The following is a 26,265-nucleotide window of genomic DNA, read 5'->3' as shown; positions in this document are numbered from 1 at the left end:
AATTGATATACGGTCATGTGAAGTACACCCCATGGAAATTGTTGACTTTTTTGATATTGGACAAGCAAACATTTGTTCATCTTTGAAACGGTCCATATTAATAAAAGTTGATATACTTCAACAAAACCACAAGGAAAATAGCTTTTAAATCATTTATTCAAAAGAAATACCAATAGATGTGATACTCCTATGTGGAAAAAGTAAATGCCCCCTTGGCCTCAGAAGCTAGTATTGCCCCCTTTAGCAGAAATAATTTCTTGTAGGCGTTTTGCATAATTGTCCACCGGTCTCCGTCATCGGCTTGCTCGAATTTTACCACCATGCAATATTCTTTCAGTTGCAAGATGTTTGAGGGTTTTCTTGCATGTATTGCCTGTTTAAAATGTGGGGTGGCCACAACATTTCAATAGGATTCAAATCCAGGCTTTGGCTAGGCCATTCCATAACCCTCCAATTCTTCTTTTTGAGCCATTCCTTAGTGGATTTGTTAGTGTGCTTAGGATCATTATCTTGTTGAAAGGTCCACTTTCAGTTCAATTTCAACTTTCGGACAGATGGCCTCACATTATCCTCAAGCACTCTTTGATATGATGCAGAATTCATAGTTGAATCAATGAATGCAAGCTGTCCAGTCCCTGAGGCAGTGAAGCAACCCCAAACCATAACATTTCCACCACCGTGCTTCACAGTTAGTAGGAGGGGCGTCTCCTGAAAAGCTGTCTTTGGGCTGCGCCAAACGTCTACTGTTACCGTGGCCAAACAACTATCTTTGATTCATCTGTCCAGAGCACATTATTCCAAAAGGCCTGGTCTTTGCTTATATGCTCATCGGCAAACTGTAGTCTTGCTCTAATGTTCTTTTTAGACAGCAAAGGCTTTTTCCTAGCACGCCTCCCATGCAGGTCAAATTTGTGCAATCTCTTTCTGATTGTAGACGCATGCACTTTGACACCAACAGTTGCAAGACGTACTAGCAGATACTGTGATAAAATTTTGGGGTTATTGGAGACTTATTTTTGCATCAGATGGTCTGCTCTTGGGCTAAATTAGCTGGGAAGACCAGCCCTGGACAAATCGGCAGTACTTTGAAATCTGCGCTACTTGTACACAATTTTCCTTACAGTGGAATGATGTATTTCAAATAGTTTGGAGATCTTTTAAATCCCATGCCAGACTCGTATGCATCCACAATCTTTTTTCTTGAAGGCCTTATAGAACTCTTTAGATCTTGGCATGATGACACCACACACCTCAATAACAAAGGGAACACCAGACACTAGATATGAGAGGGGTATAAATAAGACCAGTTCCACCTGCACTCCCTAAGCAGGTTCTAATCACTGGCACCCTAACATGAACACCTGATTCTAATTTTATGGATTTGAAGGTGTGATAATTGTAGGGGTGTACTTACTTTTTCTATGTGCCTGATGTGTTTTTTTTATTATTATTATTAATTTAAATTAAGTTACTACAAAAGTAAATTTTATGTGTCATTTGATAGAGTATATCATCTTTATTAATAGGCACTGTTTCAAAGAGGATGAAATATTAGCTATGTAACTAAGTAAAAAAAAAAATGTCCATGGGGTGTACTTAATTTTAATTTAATGGCTTTAATACATCAATAATCTGTTCTGTGGTTTCCCCACATAATTGAGCTTCATTTAATTTATTATTGTTTTGTTACAGTTGTGTGTGGGGTTGTACACTTTGCATACAATTAATCAGTGATGGTTGGTCATGATGTTAGATGGAAGAGATAAAATCTAATATCGATCAACAATGAAACTTAGGGTTGAGCAATGCATTACATCTCAAATCTAGACTGCATAATAAGAATGCAGTACATTATTACACGCGCGCGCACACACACACATGTAGATTCTTGATTTCCCTTTTTTGTTTGTTTTTTGTTCTCTGTAATATCCAATGGGGTTCATGTTTATTTCCTCTGAATAACAAACATGCTAAACTGAAAGTTGTAAGCTTTTCGTTCAAGCCAAAAAACACTTAGCGTCCAGTTCTATCATGCAAGTTTAATTTTTACTTTGACTGGACAAAGTGTGCTTTGTATCTCAAACAGCTTCCTAGTTCAGTAGTCAGGGAACCAATCAGGGATTCGGCCATTTTAAGAGCTGTCTCAATTGCAAAATCCTTCCAGTGCACTGGAACGTCCAATAATACACCGCAAAAACCAGGGAGCATCTATGCTCACTATGTTCCCTTACTGGAAATGAGGTCATTTTCTGAAGCCTCTAAGCTCAAAAAAAAAAAAAAAAAAAAAAAAAAAAAAAAAAAAAAAAAAAAAAAAAAAGGTGGATGAACTCTTCAGCCAGCTTCGTCTTCAAATGTAAGTAACTTGTTATTGTATCTCTCAAATGATTACTTACGTTAGCGATTTTTAACTTTCTTTGACGTTCTATATATGGTTTGTCTAATGATTGTGAGTCTAATGATTAAATAAAAAAATAAAATAAATAAATAAATAAAAAAAACAAAACCCTAGCTAGCTTTCGATCCTGTCATTACAGAAACACGTGTGATGAAGCTAACAAATTTATACGACATATAATGGCAGAAAGATATCGGTGCTACCTGTTGTTGATAAATGTCATTGGTGATGTTTTACAATGCGAGTATGTAGTCATGTCACCGGAAATTGAGTCATCAATGTCCCAATGTGTAGTGAGCCAGGGTCGTTACCAGTGCCCGAACTCGTGTTCACGATATACGATTCTGAACAGCGGAAACGAGTCGTTAGTAATTCCAGACTTACTTACTGTACAAACCTACGTAGGTTTTAACAAAAAGCCCCGCCTCTGGTCTTCATCGGCAGACCAATCACAACAGACTGGGACATCTGACCAATCCAAGCAGACTATGCTCTCTGAAAGGAGGAGTTTAGAATGAATCCTTTAGAACGGATCATTTAACGAGTCGTTTGTGATACTGGGGGAAAGAAGGTAATGCTGCAGTTTAAAGTATGAACACGTTAAAGTGTTTTTTGACCTTGGATGCATGTAAATCTATTGTATGACACCTTTAAAACGTTTCAAAATCATAATATGTGCACTTTAATGACATTAACAGCAAATAATCTGATGAGGATGCCAAAAAAATAAAACCCTGTATACTTCTGTGAAAGCCCTGTTAGCGCATTTATACTAGACACACATTGTTTGTCTAGGTTACACACACACAGCCAAAAATACATCAACATTTTTTTACTTTCATCAAATAATTATTAGACGCAGAGGATCAGCTTCTTCCGTGTCTTGTATTGTCACGTGCATGCTACTAAAATTTGGAGAGTGAATTATATGCCATCTGCTTCTATTACATCGTGTAAAGCTCAGCATTCTGGATCAAAGCAAGACTCGACCCCCCTGTGCAGCGACGCATATGGTGTAATCATTTATCTCGCTTTTTAACTTCCTCCCACCTGTTTCTTTCTGCAGAACAAACTGGATTGCGGCTTATAAAAAGCAGGTTAATACAATTGTGGGTGCCAAAAACAAGCTATTTATTTATTTATTTAACAAAAAATTAAAAAATGAAATAAAAAACGTATAAAACAAAAGAACTAGGTGTACGCAGTGAGACAAGATGTCCTCCACTAGCCCCACTGAGCTTATCTGATAGTGCAGTATTGATGGTGAGAAAAAAAAGGAACTGGAAGTACAATTGCGAACAGGAAGAGCAGTGTCTGAAACACAGTGTGACTGGTATACCAAACGTTAGTCATAGATTCCTTACATGCTGCTTAAACACAGCTACATCCATCCAGGGTTTAGTATGCAACTATGTTCAAAACAACCAAATCAGGAAACTTGAGGCTCAAAACACAAGCAACGTTCCAAACCTAGTCATCTGCTTTAGAACTTGTTTAAAATTTGATTTGATCTAAAAACATGTCTCAAGCGTCTATAGAAACAATGATCAGCTTCAAGATACAAAACGTCTAGCTGTTTATGCTGCCTAAATGACCGACCAGTTAAAATAAACCAAAATAAAGCTGGTCTAGCACTAGGTTAAGCATCATGTTTTGTTTTTTTAACCTTTGCCTATCAGCCAAACTCAAGTTGCCCAAGTTGCTTTAAGGAACTGAAAAACAGACTTTCCAAAACCAGCCCATGGTTTCCTAGAAAAGCTTGCACAGGTTTGTTACTTATAGCACATAATTCTTAGCTATAATGCCATGTTTAGGCAACTACAGCAGAGAGTAAAGATCCCTCATAAAGATAAAAGTAATGAACAGCCCTTGTAAACATTTAATTCACTGTATCCATATGCTGGAGTTGTAGAAATTAGTAAAATGTGCCAAATAACCATTTAGTAGAGCTCAAAATGTAATAAATCACAAGGTTCTACACAGCTCGCATATATAATGTCACACACTGGGCCCAGAATGAGCTGAGACGCCTAAAGTCCAATTACTTTAGTCCCCTAAAATGTGGGACTATTGAAGTTTAAAGGTGATCTGAACTTTAACCTTGCAGTGGAAGTCACACTGTGTAACATTCGAATACAGATTACTGAGAATAGTTATTACTTTGATTATAAAAAGATTTATAGCAGTATGCATCGTCTTCAACCAGCCCAAAAGGACCCATGTCACACCCCTCTTCATCTCCCTCCACTGGCTTCCTGTAGCTGCCCGCATCAAATTCAAGGCCTTGATGCTCACCTACAAGACCTTGTCTGGAATAGCACCCCCTTACCTCAACACTTTCCTTGAGGTTTCCGTTCCCTCACACAATCTACGATCGGCTAACGACCGACGCTTAGTAGTGCCTACTCAGCGTGGCCCAAGGTCCCGTTCCAGAACCTTCAAACTAACCTAAGTTAGCAAGTTATGTACATTAATCCAAACTAAAGTAAACTAGTGAGTATATGATGTAGCAAATCGTGTTTGTGACTGACATTTTGAATGACATTTTGCACGTAACATTAATGAAATCTAGCTAGCAGGTTTATTTATGTTTAAACTGGATGTTACTGTGTGTGGTAAGACCGCCTGTCATGCGTGCATGCCAATTAATCTACTTAATAATAAGCGTTCTACGAACAAATAGTCGATGTGTAGCTTATCAATGATCAAAGAGTGCAATAGATTTATAGCACTGAGAAGTCACACTACCATGAAGCAAATTCCATTTAAACATACATACCTAATTAAAATGATTGCTTTGTGAAACCCTATAAAGAGCAGGGTTAGATTGATTAATGATTTGACAGACATATGATACTGGACTGATTTGTCCACCCCAGAGGGTTTTCATTTAAATTCTTCATATCCTGGGTGACATTAAAACAACAGTTATGTATTATATGGTTAAAAGGTTTGTTTTCGACCAGCCCACACCACTTCATCTCACTCCACTGGTTTCCTGTAGCCGGCCGCATCAAACACAAGGCCTTGATGCTCACGTACAAGACCTTGTCTGGAACCACCCCCTTACCTCAACACTCTCCTTGAGGGTTAGGTTCCCCTCCTACAGCCTGTGTTCAGTTAACGACAGACGCCTGGTCGTACCTACTCAGTGAGGCATGAGGTCCCTCTCCAGAACCTTCAAACTTACTGTCCCTCAGCAGTGGAATGACCTTCCAACCTCAATCCAAACATCAGAATCCATCACTATCTTCAAAAAATGGCTAAAGATCCACCTCTTCCGTGAACACTTAACCTACCCCTAAATTGCCCCCCATAATGATAATAATAATAATTATATTATTATTATTATTATTATTATTATTATTATTATTATTATTATTAATAATAATAATAATAATAATAATAATAATAATAATAATAATAAAATCTGCTTTAAGACCTGTATTCTGTGCACTTTGCTCCTCTAGCACTCAAAAAAAAAATCTTGTATGGTAGCCCTACTTGTATTGCTCTCTGCTAGATTTATCATTTTTGATAAAAGTATCAGCTAAATGAATACATTTAAATATTTGAACGCTGTTAAAAAAACAAAAAAAAACAAAAAAAACAAAACAGAATGCACATACATCTTACATCAACTCATTATGCCTGTGTGACTTACATAGATCTGAAAAGAGAAACAATGCCAGGTGTCTTCTCTTTTGTTGGGAAATTATTTAAACTGTAGAAAGACCAAATGGCCACACAAGTACACAATAGGCATCTTCAGCAAAGAGCAAATAGGCAGAAGAGATAGAATTAGAAAGAAATAGTTCAGATCACTTTTAGACCGAGTCTGTTATCTATCAGGGGTTGTCCCAAGCAGAGTACTTCCTCTTTCTGCTGTAACTATTTGCATTGCACATAGTGAAGTAATACAAACCATTGTGGAGCAGTGGTCCACAATGTGGAGCAGTGTTTTAAAAAAAAAAAAAAAAAAAAAATTCAACGAAAACCAATTATGTCCCACATAACTAACGGATCTAGGACATTTGTCTCTTAACACAGTATCATGGTTAGGTTTGAATATGAAAAGGCTTATGCCTGTAAAAGGCAACAATACAAAACAATAGTTTTCAACATGAGAGACTGTTTCACAACTGCGGAGAGCTTCTGCTTTTAGATGGACCTCCCACGAAGCAGACTTCATGTTAACGTGTTGCTTCTCCTAGTCAAGAATTATTTCTAAAAACAATGAACAACAGTTTTAGTCACTGGGACCCGAGTTTTAGTCACTTGGACCAGAGTTGTAGCAATCAGGACCAGAGTTTTAGCCAATGGGACCAAAATTTGAATGACTCAGCTCAACTTCAGTATTTCCACTACATAAATGTTTGATTCTGAGCGAGCAGTAAAAGTTCAATCGTAAACAGACCACCTACAGGTCCTCAACAAAAATCTTCCCCTCTAGAACTGACCATGCTTCAAATGTAAAATAATGGCAATGGCAAAATACATTTTACACATTAAAACACACCAGCAGTGTAGGTGAATTTAAACAGCAAGCAAGACATCAGTTTAGTCAGATATCTACCAAACAAAGTTGCATGCTTTGTTTTATGTTTCCAATTCATGTGTGAAATAGGTGTTACCTTGTTGCATACCAAATGCATAGTTTCCGACATTTAATAGTGATCCGATATGCACAACTAAAGACTCGACACTTGACTCAGACTTGCAAACCACTCAGCTTTGTGCGTTGTGTAAATATCACTTGACCAACAGTGAACAGAAGTGTGTGGGAGCAGCTACTGAAGTTAAAGATGTCAAAGCATTTGCAAGACATGAATGAAGCACTGTCGGTGTGGTGCCATCATGTCTGAATAAAGTACATCCAGTACAGTAAAGTACGGTGTGGTGTCTGAATAAAGTACATCCAGGCTCACCTTGGCTGCGAGTTCTCCTCATACATGCGCTCTTTGCCTTCCTTGAACAAACTGATCGTCTGCTTTGTCTTCTTCGTCAAGTTCTCCATGAAGACACGGAAGTACTCGTTGTCACCCAGCGTCTCCATCTTGCCCTCGTAGCGGGACAGGATGGTGCGAAGATGCTGGTAGGTGTCAGGTAGCAGGTCCAAGATGTATGGAGGACTGTTCTTCAGGGCCAGCTTAGGATTCTGGCATAATCGCACCACCTACACAGAAATAGTGCAGTTTTACCACAAATAAAATTAACATGGGACAATAACATATAGAACTGAAGAACACAAATCTTTAATAAATCCATGTTTATGCGAGTTTCCTCTAACATTCTTGTGCATTATAATGTACTTTATGACCAATCAGTGAAAGGAGCTGGATATAAACTTATACCACTGCATGTTTCAGCTTGCTCATAATCTATTACTCTTCAATAAAATAGGTGCTCATTTTGGATTTCTCTTTTTAAGATGCTGCTAGCATACTCAAATAATATGCATACATCATTTAGAAGCCAGGATTTTCAGATATTTTGTTATTTGCTTCTTCTTACACTCTCAGTACTAAGGAGCACACACGAAGCGTTTATAGCAAAACTGAACTGCATGCAGCAGAAAACATGATGAGTACACAATCCAGTCAACAAATAACAGCTCTGTCTGCCACGATAAACCACTCAAGATTGTGCAGTCATGTAGTGGCCTCCAATGTGACCATTTTTATTGTTATAAACAATAGCGCACTTCTTAAGTCATTTCCATACAATTTATTTGGTCTGCATAGGGAACTAAAGCTGAAATTTTTTTGTGTGTGTGTGTGTGTGTGTGTGTTGAGAAACTTTAAATCTGGTACTACTCTATGGCTTCGTCTAAAGTATATACAATAAAATATTTCTCTTAGAATATCTCGTTCATCTCTCATCTTTGTGAAACCACACTGCACAAAGATAGAAATCTCAAAACTATTCATAATTAATCGTGTAATTCTGTGTGGTCTGCAAGTAAAAATGAGCAAAAGTGCATAGCGGGACCAGACCAGAGTCTATGACGGAAACGCGGCGGGAAAACAACTACTGTAAATTATGGGAACGCAATAGTCAAGGACTGTAAAACAACCCTGGCTTCACTTGAACCCCCTAAAGAGAAAATGTGTAACTAGTCCTAGCCAAAGTTCTTGTCTTAGAGATGTAGGTGGCTTTACGCGGTGTCAGCATTTGGGCATGCTTTAAAAAGGTTTTGCACAAACACAATCAGAAAAATGTCCAGCAATTAGAGAAGTGGCTAACACTTCTGCCTATTCTTTGCACAGGAAAGAAGGTTGTGAGAAGAAGTTGGTAGATGATATCAAAATGTGCTACATGAAGACGAAAGAGTTTCGAAAGTCACTCCACACACTTTAGATATTTGTAAATACCATTCTGGTACATCCAACTGTCAGAAAACCATAGTGTAAGGAAACGGAACTGCTGTTTGACACTGGTCTCGTTATCAGCTAATAACATCCTTGTGTAACAGATCTTTCGACCAACATACAAGCAGCATGACCTGTGTCAGCATAATTTTATGCACTGTGCTGCTGCCACATGATTGGCTGATTAGATCACTGCATTAAGCAGATGTACAGTTGTTCCTATTAAAGTGACCAGTTGCTCCTATTAAAGTGACCAGTGAAAGTGTTTGTGTGTGTGATGCATAAATAAAGAAATATTATATACATACACACATCTCATGTACCTATGTGTGTGTGTGTATATATATATATATATATATATATATATATATATATATATATATATATATATATATATATATATATATCACACACACACACACACACACACATATTCATATATATATACACATACATATTTTATATATATAAAATATTATATATATAAAACATATATATATATATATATATATAAAATCAACGGATGTGAAGAGGAGTTCCTGTTACCACCCCACCATTTATTTTCTGATAAGAGCACACCCAAAGTGGTTTATTCCTCTTATACACAGCAATTTTACATTTGCAGCATTTCACAAATGCCCTCATTTATCCAACTGAGCAGCTGAGGGTTAAGGGTATTGCTCAAGGGCCCAGTAGGGGCAGCATGGCGGTGCTGGGATTTGAACTCACGACCTCCCGATCAGTAGTCCAATGTCTTTGAATGTCGTAGAACTATTGCAAAACAAGTTCCTGTTATCAGTTATGTATAAACAGTTGTTCCCTCTCTTATAAGAAAAAATAAAACCAACAACAATAAAAAACACTTAAGAATACTAAGAGGACAATGTTGTTTGAAAGACTACTGAAAGCCACCATTGACTACAAAAGCATAAACAACAGAAATTACTTTTCAGATGAGTTCGATTTACTTCTGCATAGTGAAAGACCAGGGCAGATGAACGCTCTGCAGCAAAGAAGAGAAAACAAGTAGACCTCGGTGCCAAAAGCGTCTACGGGGATGCCACATGGCCAAGCCTATTCCTTCTTGCTACTAATTTATATGACAGAAATGTGCTTAAAATATCCTTATACTAGAAACAGAAAGGAAGCTATTGAAGCGTCTGAAGAAAAATTATTTTAGTCATTTGACCATGTTTAGATCAATTCCACAATCTAATCAGTTCATCTGTTAGTTACAACGATAAAATGGTGTTCTTGATATGTCATGTTAACAACAATCTCGGATGGACACACGAATGTCTGGACAATCCTAAAACAATGTCTTCACCACTAAGTGACAGAGACCTAAATAAACCACACATCATTAGGATCGCGTAGTGTTTTTTTGACTGTTGCGACCAAAAATGCTTGATTATGCTGTAGCTGAGTTTTTGTGCTTTTTTGCTGACAACTACTTCAACTGCCAAAACTGCAATTGCATAAAATGGTTTTTGCAGTGAGGTTTGCTGGTAAATGAGACCTTTTTGCTCTACTCATGTGTCAAAGGGGGGTGAATGCGTGTTGTGATGACGTCACATGACGTGTCTTGGCCCAAATCTGCGGAAATTTTGAAAAATTGCACGCTCCTGTGAATATCGTGGAGTCTCCTTGATTTTGCATTCATTTCTGTGATCACAAAATCTCTAAATTCTGGAGAGACTGATATTATAGGCAAAGCTTCCCAAATTCAACTGAGGACACGAACTAGCATACAGCTCATGTGTGTGTAAAAAGAAAGAAACTAGCATTAAAGCAAAATCTAAAAACCATGAAAAACTGTTCCCTTAGCTTTAGACTATTATTTACCACACATGAGTATACTGGACTCTGGAGCTCACCTTGGTTGTGTTCATTGGTTGTGCCCCCCCCCCCACCCCCCACACCCCCCACACCCCCCACACCCCACACACACACACACACAATTGGGTCTAATTTATGTGAAAATGCACTGAGACAGACAAGCGCTTCAAATGTTCAAACTGGGATTGGCTTAGTATCTGCGGAAAATGAGCATAGCATCTGTTCATAGTAGAAAAACGTCCGTTTCTTCCACAGAGATCAAAATTTAAAAATTAAAACCATCTCTCTTATCCTAAAACCTGAAAACAACATGACGATTGTGTGTATATTACTCACTCCTGCCATGTAGGTATCTGCTACATAATTTAACTCGAAATGATGACAAGCTAATTATGTACAAGCTTGCCATGATAATAATGCTATTGACTTATCATGTGATATATGGACATAACCGCAATCATTTTTGCCGACCTTGAAATTGCCCACTGTGTTTACAATTTTTTTTTGTTTACATAAGAATGAATGTCACCAACATTTTATGCATTCGTGCTGCTTCCATCCTCTCGTCTGATCTAGAAATGTGAAATTAAAATCTGAACTTCGATTATTCATCGAAATGAAGATTAAAATGCACATTCGATTGTAAAAACTGTGCACTCGAATTTAAAATGTGTAACAAGCACTAGCATTGATTTTAATGAAAACATATTGTTGAAAAAATGACACGTGAGGTATTAACAGTGCACTAAATGTATTCTGAAGAAGAGGGGGGAAAAGAAAAAAAAAGAAACCCTAGACAGAATAGTTCTAGTGTTTCAAATAATCCAGTTGTGTCAGTAATGTCAGAGATTAAGCCGCTTAAGCTGCGTGATGCAACTAATCAAGGGCTGTGTTTGAGCTGGAACACATGAAATGCCTGAACTGGATAGAGGTAAAAAAATGTATGAAATACCTGGACAGGGCAGAAAAAGGAAGTGATCAACGGCTGCAACCAGATTTCTGAGAAGGCAGGTTGTGAAAAACCCTCGAGTGACTGCAAAAGACCTGCAGACTTGATGGTAACAGGCACTGAGGTTTCAGTGAGCACAGTAAGGCTTGTACTAAAAATGCAGAATGTTTCCATGCCAGAACTCCAAGACGTTCACCACTACTGACCCAAAAGCACAGGACAAGTCGGGTCAAAATCATATAAATAAGCCACAGAAGTTTTGGGATTCTGTTCTGTGGAGCAATGAAACAAAACTGGAACTTTTCAGTACAATGGATCAGCAGTATAGAAGAAGAAGAAGAATGAAGAAAGAACACTCTGTCCACAGTCAAGCATGGTGGTGGCTCGGTGATGCTCTGGGGCTGCTTTGCTTCATCTGGCACTGGAACCCTGCAGTGTGTGGAAGGCGAGATGGATTCACTGAAGTATCAGAAAATCCTAGGAGAAAACCTCATGCCGTCTGTGAGGAAGCTGAAGCTTGGGCTTCATTGGGCCTTCCAACAGGACAATAATCCAGAACAAACCTCAAATTCCTCCAAGGCTTGGTTGCAGAAGTCATCCTGGAAGATCCTACAGGGCCATCACAGTCACCTGACTTGAACCCTAAAGAAAATCTCTGGTGGGATTTGAAGGTGGTGGTTGCACCACGCAAACCCAAGAATATTACTGAACTGGAGGCCATTTCTCATGAGGAATGGGCTAAGAATCCTCAGGAACGTTGCCAGAAGCTGGTGTCTGGACATGCATCTCATTTGCAGCAGCTCATAACAGAAAAATGATGCTCTACTAAGTACTAAAAATGCTTGCCATGAAGGGGTTGAATAATTTTGAGACTGGAGAAATCATTATTGTTATTAATAACAATAATATAAGTTGCATTTTCAGTTGAATTTGGGGAAATCTCTTGAAGCGTTCATTTTGTTTAACTATTTCAATTGCTTTTGTTTGATTTTTCATTGCAAACAGCTGAACGTCTGTAAATTGTGACAATAAACCTGATTTACAATTGGGGTTGTATAATTTTGATTGCAACTGTGTACACACACACACTTAAGTTATAAATATATAGTGTGTGAATATTTGGTTTCATTTTCACATTTTCTCCTCAACTAAAATGCAGTTGACTGATATTTAATGCCATTTTAATAGAGAATAAAATTAATAAATAACGACATGACGAAATATTGCCTCAATTTAAAGGATAAAAACTAGTTTTTGACCTTCCAAGTCCAATATCAGAATACTCTTAAAAAATGCAAAGTTTATTGCTCTTTTTTAAAGGATGCATTTGCATTATTGTGCTGTTACATCATCAGCATAACAGTGGCACAAAATGGTCTTAAAATGACAATAATATAGTTTATTGCAATTACTTCTGCGACAATATATCGTCCAAGAAAAGTAGTTACTATGACAGGCTTAATAAAGTGCGTTAGTACAGTCTTAGGCTAACATTTTGTCTCAGTGCACGTAAAGAGTCTTTATTTCTGCTTGAGACAGCATTTAAACACACAATGGTTTCCACATCTATTCATGTTCCTGAGTTTTGGAAAGAATATGAAGAGAAGATAAAGACAAATAATATGCCAAGTACAAACTTCCTAGCAACAGCCAGACCACATGATCAGTTTGCATGCGCAGTGCAGCAGGTGACAGGGTTCAGAAGAAGAGCAGCGAGCAACACGGCTTCAAGCTGCTTTCCACAATCAAGAAATGTATGAACCCATTTCAAATGAATGTGCAAAGTCTATAGGGAATTTCTCACCTTTCTCTGTTTGTGAATAAACACATAAAATTTAAAAACCTAGTGACCGTCAAATGAAAAACTTACACAACCTACTAGTCAAAACTGTCATAGCAATTTGTCTGCCCTAAGCAATGTTTTTAGGAACTACACAAGATGCAATGAACTTCCTCAGTTTACTTACTTAAATTTTCACCCTGACAGCTTTTTAATAATTAGCTCTTGCTGTGCTTGTTGCTCAGCCCTACCGAGCCTTTCTGATCTACTGGTTGCACAACAGCTGTGCATCACCACCATCTGTACTATTATGTAGGTAGGAAAGTGAGATCTGCTCGAATGGCACAGTAGTAGCAGCTGAAGAACTGCACAACGGTGGTAGGGAGGAAGTAAGCAGGGCCTCTGAGCAGCTTTCATCTGCAGAGAAAACCTCCGTCTTCAGTCCGACAGCAGCTGCGATTGGGTTTTGGGGATAAATGGCGTCACTGTGAGGACACAACAGACCCCATCTCATGCTCATCTTCATTCTTCTGGCTCGTGCACTCCCAAAACACGAGTTAGTACAGTCCTGACAAGCAGGAGATAACGCCACGGTCACGACACGTCCTCTGAATTATCAGTAAGCATGCATGCAAGTTCACGGAGACGCAGACACATTATCTCTCTCGTGCATATACGTATGTGTATACACATACTCCCATACAGTGTGGCCTCCACTTATTGCCTGGATTTTTTATTTATTTTAAAAGTCTGAGAACACCCGTGTAAGCATTCCCACTCCATTTCCGTTTGCTAGCCTCCAAAACAGTGTTCTGACACTTTAAGAACATCTTTAACAAATAAAACATCCGGTACAAAAACATGTTTAAACCACTACAAGTTACTGTGACGTGGCAAACCGACTGATAAGCTCTGATGCCACCAACTGCTTTATCAGTCCCTCCAGGGTTTTGCGATTGCAAAAATGAACGTAAAATCAAACAAACCGCAATATTCAGAGGAGCTTGCAAATTTTCAAAATTTCTGCAGATTTGGGCGAAGACGCGTCAAGGGACGTCATCTCAACGCACATTCAGCCAAAGCCCTCTTCGATTCACGCGCATCAAACATGAGTACAGCTAAAAGGTCTCATTTACTAACAAGCTTCACTGTGAAAGACCGTGCAAAATGATTTTGTGCAATTGCAAATTCGAGAAGTTTTCCACCAAAAAAAAAGAAGCACAAAAAACTCAGCAAGCTGCATCACACATTTAAAAAAAAAAAATGCCGCAGCAAAATCAAACATTATAGGCCGCAACAATTACCAAAAAACAAAAACAAAATCCTGTACGGCCTGCGTGACTTACATTAAGTGAGGAACACACACGGGGCACGCTGTTAAAGGAAAATTATCAACGACTTGGAGGTGCGATGCAGCGTAGACACAAAGCCCCATCCCATCATCGATTATTTTCCAAAGAGTGCATCCTTCCTGATGTTTGATTCCTTTTAAACTTCTGCAATTTTCCAACACTAAGTCTAATTGTTTGGCTTATTAAATGAATGACACCTCATCCGTTTAAAGTTATATCCACTAAAACAAGTTAGTCCCTGTTATCACTAACTTTATAGCAGCTATAAATGATAACGAGTAACCCCTCTCACCAGCATCCATTTCCTTCTATAATGAAGTTCATTTATAAAAAATAAATAAATAAATAAAAATGCAGCCTGTCATGACCCAGAGAAAGCTCAAAGTGCAAAGACTTCCATCCTGAAGACGTATCAGAAAACTTACTTACAGCTTTACCTTTGACCTCTAAAAAACTGACAATGGAGACTCCTTCCATGGATATTAAAAGTACACCTATTATGGTTTTGAAACTACAACTAATTTTGTTTTAAAGGTCTCATACAAGAGATTTACATGCATCCAACATCAAAAAACACTTTAATGTGCTCATAATTTGAATTGCAGCATTACCTCCCCCCCCCCAGTGTCACAAACAACTCATTAAATGAGTTAAAATTTCAGAGGGCGTACTCTGCTCTGATTGGTCAGATGTCCCAATCTGTTGTGATTGGTCTACTGCCGTCAGTGCATGTCAAAAAGGAAACGCCCACTACCATAACGACTTTCAGTCTGTTAGCGAGCAGCCAATGAAGAGCAGAGGAGGGGCTTTTTGTTACAAACCTACATAGGTTAGTACAGGAAGTAAGTCTGGAATTACTAATGACTCATTCCAGCTGTTCAGAATTGGTTCCGTCTTTTGGGAGACAATAACTGTTTGTCGTGCGCTTTGTTTTTGACTTTTTACATTCACAGCTCTATAACACACTACATGAAAGGTAAAATTTGAAAAACCATAATAGGTGCACTTTAAATAATTTCCACATCAAAGAGTATCTGCTTTTTATTTGTTAAATAACAACTTTTTAATCTTTTTATTTATTTTTTAGATGATGTAATGCATCAGTCATCTGTCCATTATAAATCCCTGAGAAATGATTACACTGCACTAATATAAACCGGTCATTTGAATTATAGCAGTATAACTATCATATCGTCCTTATAATGTAGTGGTGCACAATTCTGCCCCAAAAGCTCCATTACATGCAAACCTTGGCTTACTTCAATGTCAGCAGGTTTTAAATATTGAAATCAGCCCTACTAGCACAGAATAAAGACACCACCCAGTCTGGCAGCGATTACAAATGTTGACAGCAGTCTGGTTCTAACGCAGAGATGCACAACTTGGACCAAACATCTATTTGGGGATTGAAACTAACATGCTTCATTAACTGTGGGGGATCCAGGGGCTATCTTGGGATCACGGCGAGATCGGAATACACCCTGGATGGGACGCCAGTTCATCTCAGAGCACCATGCAGACACGTCTACACACTCATTCACACTACCTCAGGGCAAGTAGCCAATCCACATACTGCAAGGAACCTGAAGGATCTGGGAGAAACTGTTGAAAAACTTGGAATCGAACCGGGAGTGCTAAGCTGTGAGGTGACGAGACTACCCACCAGACCCTGAGACAAAGAGCCTTAGGCATTTTATACAGCTTTATGTGCTCTTTTATTAGGTGTAAATATCACAAAGATGCAGATGCCAGGTTTTGTTGTATACTATAGGAAAAATTAGGCTTTGTTTACTAGTAACTTTTTTTTTTATGGACAACCTGCATTCAAATGTGTGCAAATGGTTGTGGTGGTTGTTTAACTGAACAAATGAACACTGCTTCAACAGAATGGAAACTTTAAGACGTCTGTTGGATGATGTGTTAGACCATGCCTTCCTCTTGAGAAAATGTTCAAACCAAATAGAAAACCATTTCTTGCCATTTCACATTTGTGGTGTTTAGATCATTAAACACACATCCTTTGCCAAGTGTGAAGTGAGGGGGGAAAGAAAAAATAAAAAAAAAGAACTGGAAGGAAATGAATAACCCTACTGTATTTCTCATCTAATGATTAGCCTAAAGAGATCAAAGAGCAGCCATTCCTTAACAAAGAGATATGAACAACAGGAAACAAACAGTAATTTATTAAGCCAGTCTTCCCAACAGATTTCCCGACAGTATCTAATCTTGATATATGGCAAATGTTTATGCGGAGCTTCCTCCACTAACAACAAAAAGCTGCAACACGCTGCAGTCTGAAGTGCTTCTGGCTCACTAGGCTTCAGTTACCGGTGATTAACTGTGATGGAGGATTGGCTTTGAGCCAATATATCTATATTATATCCATATCTATATCTATATCTATCTGTATCTATATCTATATCTATCTGTATCTATATCTATATATCTATATATATATGCTCAAAGCCAATCCTCCATCACAGTTAACCACCGCAGTCCATCTCTGAGACCTCCGTATGAACTGTTCGAGTTCTCAAGAAGCTATTTTTATACCCTCTTTCTTTACATCCAACAATGAGCATCTCTAATATAGACGACACAATCGGTTTATAAACCAGGAATTTGTGTAATGGGCTTTGGAGTCACTGAAATTGTCCCAAAGGAAAAAACCATCAACTAGGGATGTGCCGGTCATTAACCCACTGGTTAATCGATGTGCGCCAACAATGGTAATACCAGTATCACGGGCAATTGCATAAATGGTGGGTTCATTATTATTCTTAATGAAAAACACAATTACAAAACAGTACAAATGACAAACTCGCTAATATTAAACATAGAACTTTTGAAACCAAATCCTCTGCCATCGTCTTGTCAGTCAGCTCGCCTCACTCTCGTCACGTGATAAACAAAATCTGACTCCTGCTGATCTGTGCTGTGACTCGGCTCACACTGAATTGAGCAGACGCGTTCAGTTTTTAATTGTAGCAGCCATCCTCTAACTGAACTAAATGATTTTTATTACAATAAAGAGGCAAAACGACAGTGGGGGCGGTGCGGTGGTGGGCAAGTCATATAATCGGTGTTCGGCCTGAACACACGTAACACCAGCTATAGCAGCAAGCCTACCATCAACCATAAACAAAGGACAGGTTGACCAACCCCTTGATGATCCCCCATCATAGTGTACTCTTTCATTTAGAAGCCTTCAAGGGAAAATCCCCTGTAAAACACTGATATGATAAGCAACTCTGGTAGTAATTTGTTGTTACAGTCGTACAATTTCCTGCAATGTTCAGTGACGCACACTATACGGCCAAACATTTGTAAACCATCACACCCATATGTGGTTCTTCTCCAAACTGTAGCCACAAAGTTGGTAACACAAAATTGTACAGGATATCTTTGTATGCCATAGCATTACAATTTCCCTTCATTGGAACTAAGAAGCCAAAATCTGTTCCAGCATGACAATGCCTCTGTGCACAAAGCGAGCTCCATGAAGACACGGTTTGCCAAGGCTGCACTGGGAGAACTCGACTTTCCTGCACAGAGCCCTGACCTCAACCCCAGTGAACATCTTTTGGGATGAACTTGCCCAAGATCAGTTCCTGATCTGACTAATAAACTTGTGGCTGAATGAGCAAATCTCCACAGCCAAAGCCGTCCCAGAAGAGTGGTCACATAGTGTAGTAACTTGTAGTCCAACACAAAAGTAGTAGATACAGCAAGCCGACACGGCTATACAACAGAGTTGAGCTGAGTTACAGCAGAGATCTACAACCCGACCAGCATGAAGGTGTTGATGTTGGTATGAACATGAAATTGACATTTTCTGGTTCAACAGAGTGTACAGATAAGGAGCTGCGAGAACTTGACCACGACTAAAGTGCTGCTGCATCGGTCTCTTTAGGTAGGGATGAAGCAAGGGCTTCAAAATTCCTTGGAACTCTTTAACCAAGGTGAAAATAGATCAACTTGTTGTTGAAAAATGTTTATTTAAAAAAAAATAACTATCAGAAAAGCTATCGGACCTCTGTGAAAGATCAACAGTTAATTAAAGGGTCTTTAAGGGTCCATTGGTTGTTCTCCTGGTGGAACAATTACAGGTTTAATATACATTCCTGGAATAAAGAGCTATCCTATCTGAACTGGTTTCAAGCAGAACCCTTAATTATCCAGTGAGCGCTTGAAGAGTGTGCTTATATCAGCGGAAGTGCTCTATTATAAGGTCTCTTCCTGAACTAACACAGCAGCTTGTAGTCAGTCTGGCTGTGATACAAGCATGATTGAGGAACTTTTCCTCTTTTCTGTGGTGCTCGTGATGTTAGTTCTGCTTTTCGTCTGAAGACCATATAAAGCTGAATCGGCATGTTAAAGAGATACTGCACGTAGTGCTGTGAGAAAACTATTCGAAGCACGACAAAACACAAAAAAACACTTGGTGTGTTTGTTCTCGGGGCATGGGTGAACAATGTCTTCTGCCAGCACTCACACACACTTATTTTATCTTTGCTTGTGTATTAGTGAGGATCTCGCCGGAAACACAAGGTCAGCATGTAACCACAATTCTTTCCATGATCTGCAGTTCTGCGCTGTGCGTCAAAAGTCACTGAGGTGTACTGAAACGTGGGAAGAAAACTATCACACAGCATTCATTGGTCTAATAAATATAAACACATCTGCATCGTATAACTTACACCTACTTGTTTGGCAACCGCCTTTATCCAGAGTCACTTTTCTTTCAAAAGAACATGCATCACCTAGTGCAAAAAAAAAAAATAAAAAAAAAAAAAAAAGATCCAACATAACCGGAAACAAGAGTAAGCTGTTTATATATAGTTCATACCTAAAATATTACCGTAATTACAGGATCAGCTGAGCAGGTCTTCATGTAATTGCTACGTACAGGTAGACCGCTCTGCCTTAATAGCCGAGTGTACTGTAATAGCCGAGAGAACCTGGTCACATGATCTACTACATTTTATAACATTTTGTTGTAACCCAGTGACTGTGGTATGATTTATTACATGTGCTTATTTTTGGAGCAAAGGGAGTGTTAGTCTTGATGAAATGGCTTGAGAGCTATGATTTGACTCCATATGTTGAAGTATTTCCTTTTCGAGAAAGCAAGCCACTAGAGTGACTGTGTTTGAATGATTTATACAACGGTCAATAGCATTCGGGGAAACACCACACCCCTGGTAAAGCTAAACAAACCTGACAGTAGCTTAGTAATCTAGCTAAATATGGAGTTTAACGAACCCCTCCAACTAACCCTTTCACCTATGTGTGCTGATTTTAACTATGATGGTATTATACATGACAAGATAGCTTTCTTTTTTTTTCAGATCCACAGGGTCATTCACTGGGAACCATTTGATGCATCCAATTTCAAATATTATGATGAAATTTGTGATTCTTGGCTTTGTGATGAAATTCATGAAAGTCTGAGCTAGTGAAGCATTCCTCCAACTTGCACAACCTCAACCGTACGAATAAACAAACTCCAACCATTTACACCCCATCTCAACAGAGGGATGGAAAGGGGGTTACAGTGTACAGGATGACATTCTGTCCAAAAAAAATAATAAAGCACTGAAAATGCTGTAACTGTAGAGCAAGCCCAGCCCTCAGAGGTGGGACATACACTAGAGAGCATTTTAATTGGATGAACACAAGACTCGTACAGGATGAGTCATCAAGACAAAAAAAAAAAAAAAAAAAAAAAAAAAAAAAAAAAAAAAAAGACTTGTGTTTTCCTGAAAGTGACTATATAGTAAGAATGTTTACTAAATTTCTTTTAAATATTTTGTAGAGGACTCTACTAGACAGGTAAAAAAAAAAAGTTGGGGCAGGAGGTACAAAACAAAACAATCAATCATTTTGAGGTTCAGGGGCACTTTAGAGATGCAATCACAGAACAACGGTCTAGTGTCAGGTGTTTGTGAGAAGTCATCCTGCTGCTTTGCTCCTCATCGGGTAAAAGTGGAACAAGCTAGACATCAGGAGCCGCGTTTTCGCAAAAGAAAACAGACCCAGCAGCTATCTAACTACAGCCATCAAAGCTAACAGAGCTAGTATATTCCTGTGTGATCGCATTTGCTGATTGATTTCTGAAGAAAATAAAACTAAAAAACCATTCCCAAGCCTAGATATCTGGAGATCACTAGCTACTGAGCTAACATCTAGCTGATTGTGTCTGAAATCAAGTCAGGAGCTCATCACACAGGCCAAGCGAGCTAGCTGAACTAGCCAACAAGCTAGCACCTATGAAGACCGGGCCATGTCTCGATCAAGCTCACGCCTAGCTTTCTCCACAACTACAGTGTCACACGGAAGGACAGGAGCTTACCTTGTCCATGAGTTTCCAACATTTCTCCACGGTCTTTTTGTCCACAGCTCCGGGCTGGTGATGGGAGTGGTGGAGGTGATGGTGAGGCTGAAACGCGTCCTTCATCATGCCAATGAGCCCGCCGCCTTTCTTCAGATTTCCTGCCATGTTTCAGCTCCTCAGAGTCGGACAGCGTGACTGGCGGTGGTGCCGGGGAGGGCAGACGCCTGTCCCTTGTTTTCTGAGTCCAAGCAGCGGTTTTGACTTCCAAACAAAATACCCCCCGGTGAGGACAGCGCCCGAGTGCACTTCGAGCGAGGGTCCTTCGTCGGGGGGAGAAGAAAAAAGCTCTAGCGACTCGAGGGTGCCATTAAATCCCCTCGGCAGCAGTGAACCGCGCTGTCATTGGCGTTGGTGCACAAGTACAACCGCCAAGAGGGAAAAACAATAACAATACAATACCGAGTTCTAATGATATCTGCTCTCGTCACTACTTTTCATCAAGAAACAAACGCGTCTTTTCAACGCCACCCTGTGCGCACTGGTTCCCGTTTCCCCCCCCACTCTGTCTCCCGCAACGGGAAGTTCAGTTCACAGCTAAAGCGCACAGCAGGAGGGGAGGCTGAATCAGCCGGGTAATAACAAGCAGCTCCAAGAGGATGACTTTAAACAGAAACGAGCCGTATTTACTGCACACTACAAAAACAACTGATAAACCCGGCTAAAGATGGACAAATGATAAAGAAATATATTTAGAGCCACAAACGCCACCTTCTAGCTCCCCCCCCTCCCAAGTTGGTTAATAACACTCTTCCTGTTCCTCCTCTTCCGCCTCTCAGGGCTCGTCGCCTGTACTGTACTGCGCGAGGAACCGCCCCCTCGCACACAAACCACGCCCTCGCACACAAACCACGCCCGCTTCCACATCACTCAGCCTTCATGCACGCTTCCCCTCCCTCACAGCTGTGACAGAACAGCAAACCACAAAGTTGATACATAGTGCATTCTCAGGACGAACTTAACGAACACATTCATTGGGTGGGACTCCAGTTCATTGCAGTGCACAACTGCACACTCTTTTTGCACAGTTGGCAATTGCAGTTGTACTTGCACAGGGGCAGGTGTAGCTCAGGTGGTAGAGCTGGTTGTCCACTAATTGTAGGGTTGGTGGGTCAATTCCCGGCCCACGTGACTCCACACGCCGAAGTGTCCTTGGGCAAGACACTGAACCCCAAGTTGCTCCCGATGACAAGTTAGCGTCTTGCATGGCAGCTCTGCTACCATTGGTGTGTGAATGGGTGAATGAGACACAGTGTAAAGCGCTTTGGATAAAAGTGCTATATATGTGTGCCATTTACCATTTACTTTCATGCATTCATTCACACCCAGGGGCAAGATCTTTAAAGTTTCCAGTCGACATAGTAGCGTGTTTTGAGGGATGGGAGGAAACCGGAGAACCCGAATAAAACCCACATAGAAACAGAGAGAACATGCAATACACAGAGACAGCATCATGAGATTAGCACTGAATCATAAATGCTGGAGCCTTGAGGCAGCAACATTACCCCCTGGACTAATAGAACTGTGAATCCTAGAGCTGTAAGCCATGCTGTCAAAAAATAAAATCATCATCATCATCATCATCATCATTAAGAGACTGGCATCCCATCCAGGGTGTATCTCGCCACTAATCTGGGGATAGTTTCCAGAGCAATGAATGAATCATCATCAACATCACCATTATCATGATCAAAGCATCCTTTAACTAGCTGGAAACATACAAGATGCATGCTCTTTCCTATTTGTGTGTTTTTTTACAGCTCTGTAATGTAAAAAATTAGGCTGATATACCTCACAATACCAGTAAATAATAAAAAATTGTAACTTGACAGTCTTGTCAGTCAATTAGGCTAATAGTGGTATAGTATGTTGTGTGATTTAAATCTAAAATCTGAGGAATATATTTTTAAGAATCTGAAAGTGAATCCATTGTAGTTTTGCTTTAATGGATTATGCTGCCTACAAACGATCAGACAATAGCACTTTCCCTGATTTCAAATGTGTGTATATCAGCCATACCATTAAAACCACCTGCCTTATATCGTGTAGGTCCCCCTTGTGCTGCCAAATCAATTCTGACACATCAAGGCATGGACTCCACAAGACCTCTGAAGGTGTGGTGTGGTATCTGGCACCAAGACTTTATCAGCAGATCCTGTAAGTTGCGAGGTGGGGCCTCCATGGTTTGGACTTGTTTGTCCAGTACATCCCACAGATGCTCTATCAAATTGAGATCTGGGGAATTTGGAGGCCAAGTCAACACCTTGAACTCTTGTCATTTTCCTTAACCATTCCTGAACAAGTTTTTGCAGTGCGGCAGGGAGCGTTATCCTGCTGACAGAGGCTACAGCCATTAGGGAATAGCGTTGCCATGAAGGGGTGTACTTGGTCTGCAACAATGTTTATGTAGGTGGTATATGTCAAAGTAACATTCACATGAATGCCAGGACCCAAAGTTCCCAGTATAACATTGCCCAGAGTATCACACTGCCTCCTCCAGCTTGCCCTTTTCTCATAGAGCATCCTGGTGCCATCTCTTCCCCAGGTAAGTGACGCACATGCACCCGGTCATGCACATGATATGAAAGAAAGAGTGATTTATTAGACCAGACCACCTTCTTCCATTGCTGCATGGCCCAGTTCTGCGGCTCACGTGCACATTGTAGGTGCTTTCGCCGGTGGAGAGGGGTCAGCACGGGCACTCTGACCGGTCTGTGGCTACGCATTGTGTTCTGACACCTTTCTATCATAGCCAGCATTAACTTTTTCAGCAATTTGTGCTACAGTAGCTCTTCTGTGGGATCGGACCAGACGGGCTAGCCTTCACTCCCCATGTGCATTAGTGAGCCTTGGGGGCCCATGACTGTGCCACCAGTTCACTAGTTGTCCTTCCTTGGCCCACTTTTGGTAGGTACTAACCACTGCATACTGGGAACACACCACAAGACCTGCTGTTTTGAAGATGCTCTGACACAGTCTGACCCAATCACAATTTGTCCCTTGTCAAAGTCACTCTGATCCTTACACTTGCCCATTTTTCCTGCTTACAACACATCAACTTCAAAAACTGACTGTTCACTAACTGCTTAATATATCCTACACTTTGACATGTGCCACTGTAATCAATGAGATAATCAATGTTACTCAGTTCACCTGTCAGTGCTTTTAATGTTATAGCTGATTGGTGGATTAATAATATAAAGTTGTGTTCTCATTCACTCACCTTCAGTGAGTGTTTTATCCTGGCAAGGCTGCAGTGGATCCAGAGACTATCTGGGGAATGCTGGGCAATGATTTGGGAATACACAGTAGATGGGACCCCAAGCCATCACACTCAAAAATTCACAATTTATCTTAGGTAATCCACATACTCACATGTTTCTGGGAGATGGAAGGAGACTCCGGACCCTGGCAATGCTACAAATTGCACCTCCATGCCTCCTATGTTGGGTTCTCTATGTAAAAAATAAAATAAATAATAATAATAATTTTAATACTTGAGATGTCACACATTATTTTCATGTCATGTCGATCTGTCACCATATGCTACTGCTTGCTATCCCCTTGATACACAACTTTCTTTTCATTTGCTTTTAAGCCTGTCTTAACATGACAATACTGTATACAGAAATCTCTTTCAGCTCTCACAGTCTGTGAATGTGTTTGTAAAAATTAAATGTTAAATGAACCCTTCCAAAATGGCATAATGATACCATTATTCAGCGTGATGGGACATTAATGACCTCAAGCTCATCACAGAAGTCATTGGTCTGTAACGTAGATACTGGTCAACACAGAACACTGTACAATCTAACGAGTTTGGTTTTCTGCCTATAAAATTAAATAGTGAATTAACATAAATATATCAATCACATATTTGTGGTGCCTTGGGTCAGCATTCTTATAAATGAGCCTGTGGATTGTGTGGTGGCTCAGGATGATGATGTAATGCACACACACAACACCTTCTTGTCCCATTACTCTATCCACCTGAGCCCTAAAAGCTCCATCCTCATCAGCAGAATGATTTGTCCCTGGACAAAGAAAAGGTGATCAATACCGACACATTAATCATCAAAATTACCTGGACCAATCTAATGCTTGAACATTAGATTACTATTATCATATAATTACCGAGGAGTTTATAAATGGAAAAATACAAAATAGAAAAATTATTACGTGGTCTGCAGCCAAGTTTTCATCACAAATATTATTATTATTATTTTGGTTATTGAGCTGTGTCCGTAAATTATAGATTCCAACATTATATTACTTTAATCATCATCTTCTTGCTACAACATAGCAGTATTAGACAGGCTTAAGTACAACCTACATCGTGTTAATTCTCTGTCACATAAAATAAAAACAACAAAATTCAACAAAAACAACAACAAAAAAACATTTTATTGACAGAATGAGACATGGAGAATGAAGAACCTTGTGAGGGTTGAAGATATTTACGTCCTCTGTCCCTGGTGAGCAATGTTTGAAGCGAGACTTCTGTGAGGGTATTGTTAACACTGGTCAGGCAATTTTACATTGTTGCCAGTGCACAGGTGATTTATTTCCTATATATTTACGAAATAAAAAAGGGAAAAGAGATCACTTCTAAACACGTTTTGTATTTGCTTCCCTAACTTGTTTACAAAAATTGTGTAGATTTTTAACACAGTGTCATGACAGTATTCATATATAATTTGAAGTGTGTAGTATCTATCAATTGATCAGTCTGTCTGTGAAATACCAGTCTGTACAGGATTTTACAGAGGCTTTTTTTTTGTGATTGTTGCAGCGAAAAATGCATGTGCGACACAGCTGGAAGTACATGAATTGAAAAAAGCTTTGAGTGAATGCACGTTGTGATGACATCACATGACACGTCTTAGCCCAAATCTGTGGTAATTTTTAAAAATTGCAAGCTCTTGATTTTGCAGTAATTTCTGTGAGTGCAAAAACCTGGAGGGACTGATATACTATATATATGTGTATATATATGTGTGTGTGTGTGTGTGTGTGTGTGTGTGTATATATATATATATATATATATATATGGTTGTGTGAGTGTGTGTGCAATTGTGCCCTGTGATGGGTTGGTGTCATGGATATGCCAGAAGGAATCCATTTCCCAGCAGCCACTGCACCCCACTGCATCACTGTCATATGACCACCTGCACCTGATTCACAT

The 26,265-nt window shown here is 39.5% G+C and overlaps 1 protein-coding gene across 1 annotated transcript in view; it reads right to left on the bottom strand.

The window, feature by feature from the left end:
* cbl (Cbl proto-oncogene, E3 ubiquitin protein ligase) overlaps positions 1 to 21,843 on the bottom strand; it is a 59,490-nt gene extending 37,647 nt beyond the window's left edge. The window contains exons 1-2 of the mRNA XM_017490733.3: positions 21,042 to 21,843; positions 7,324 to 7,571 (exon numbers count right to left, since the gene is read on the bottom strand). Coding sequence (XP_017346222.1) covers positions 7,324 to 7,571; positions 21,042 to 21,188 — 395 coding nt within the window. The 5' untranslated portion in view covers positions 21,189 to 21,843. The remainder of the gene's footprint in view (positions 1 to 7,323; positions 7,572 to 21,041) is intronic.
* Positions 21,844 to 26,265: the final 4,422 nt, after the last annotated feature.

The sequence above is a fragment of the Ictalurus punctatus genome, chromosome 17 (genome assembly GCF_001660625.3).
Source record: "Ictalurus punctatus breed USDA103 chromosome 17, Coco_2.0, whole genome shotgun sequence".
In the NCBI taxonomy this organism is placed as follows: domain Eukaryota; kingdom Metazoa; phylum Chordata; class Actinopteri; order Siluriformes; family Ictaluridae; genus Ictalurus; species Ictalurus punctatus.
This window is presented reverse-complemented; position numbering and strand designations above follow the sequence as displayed.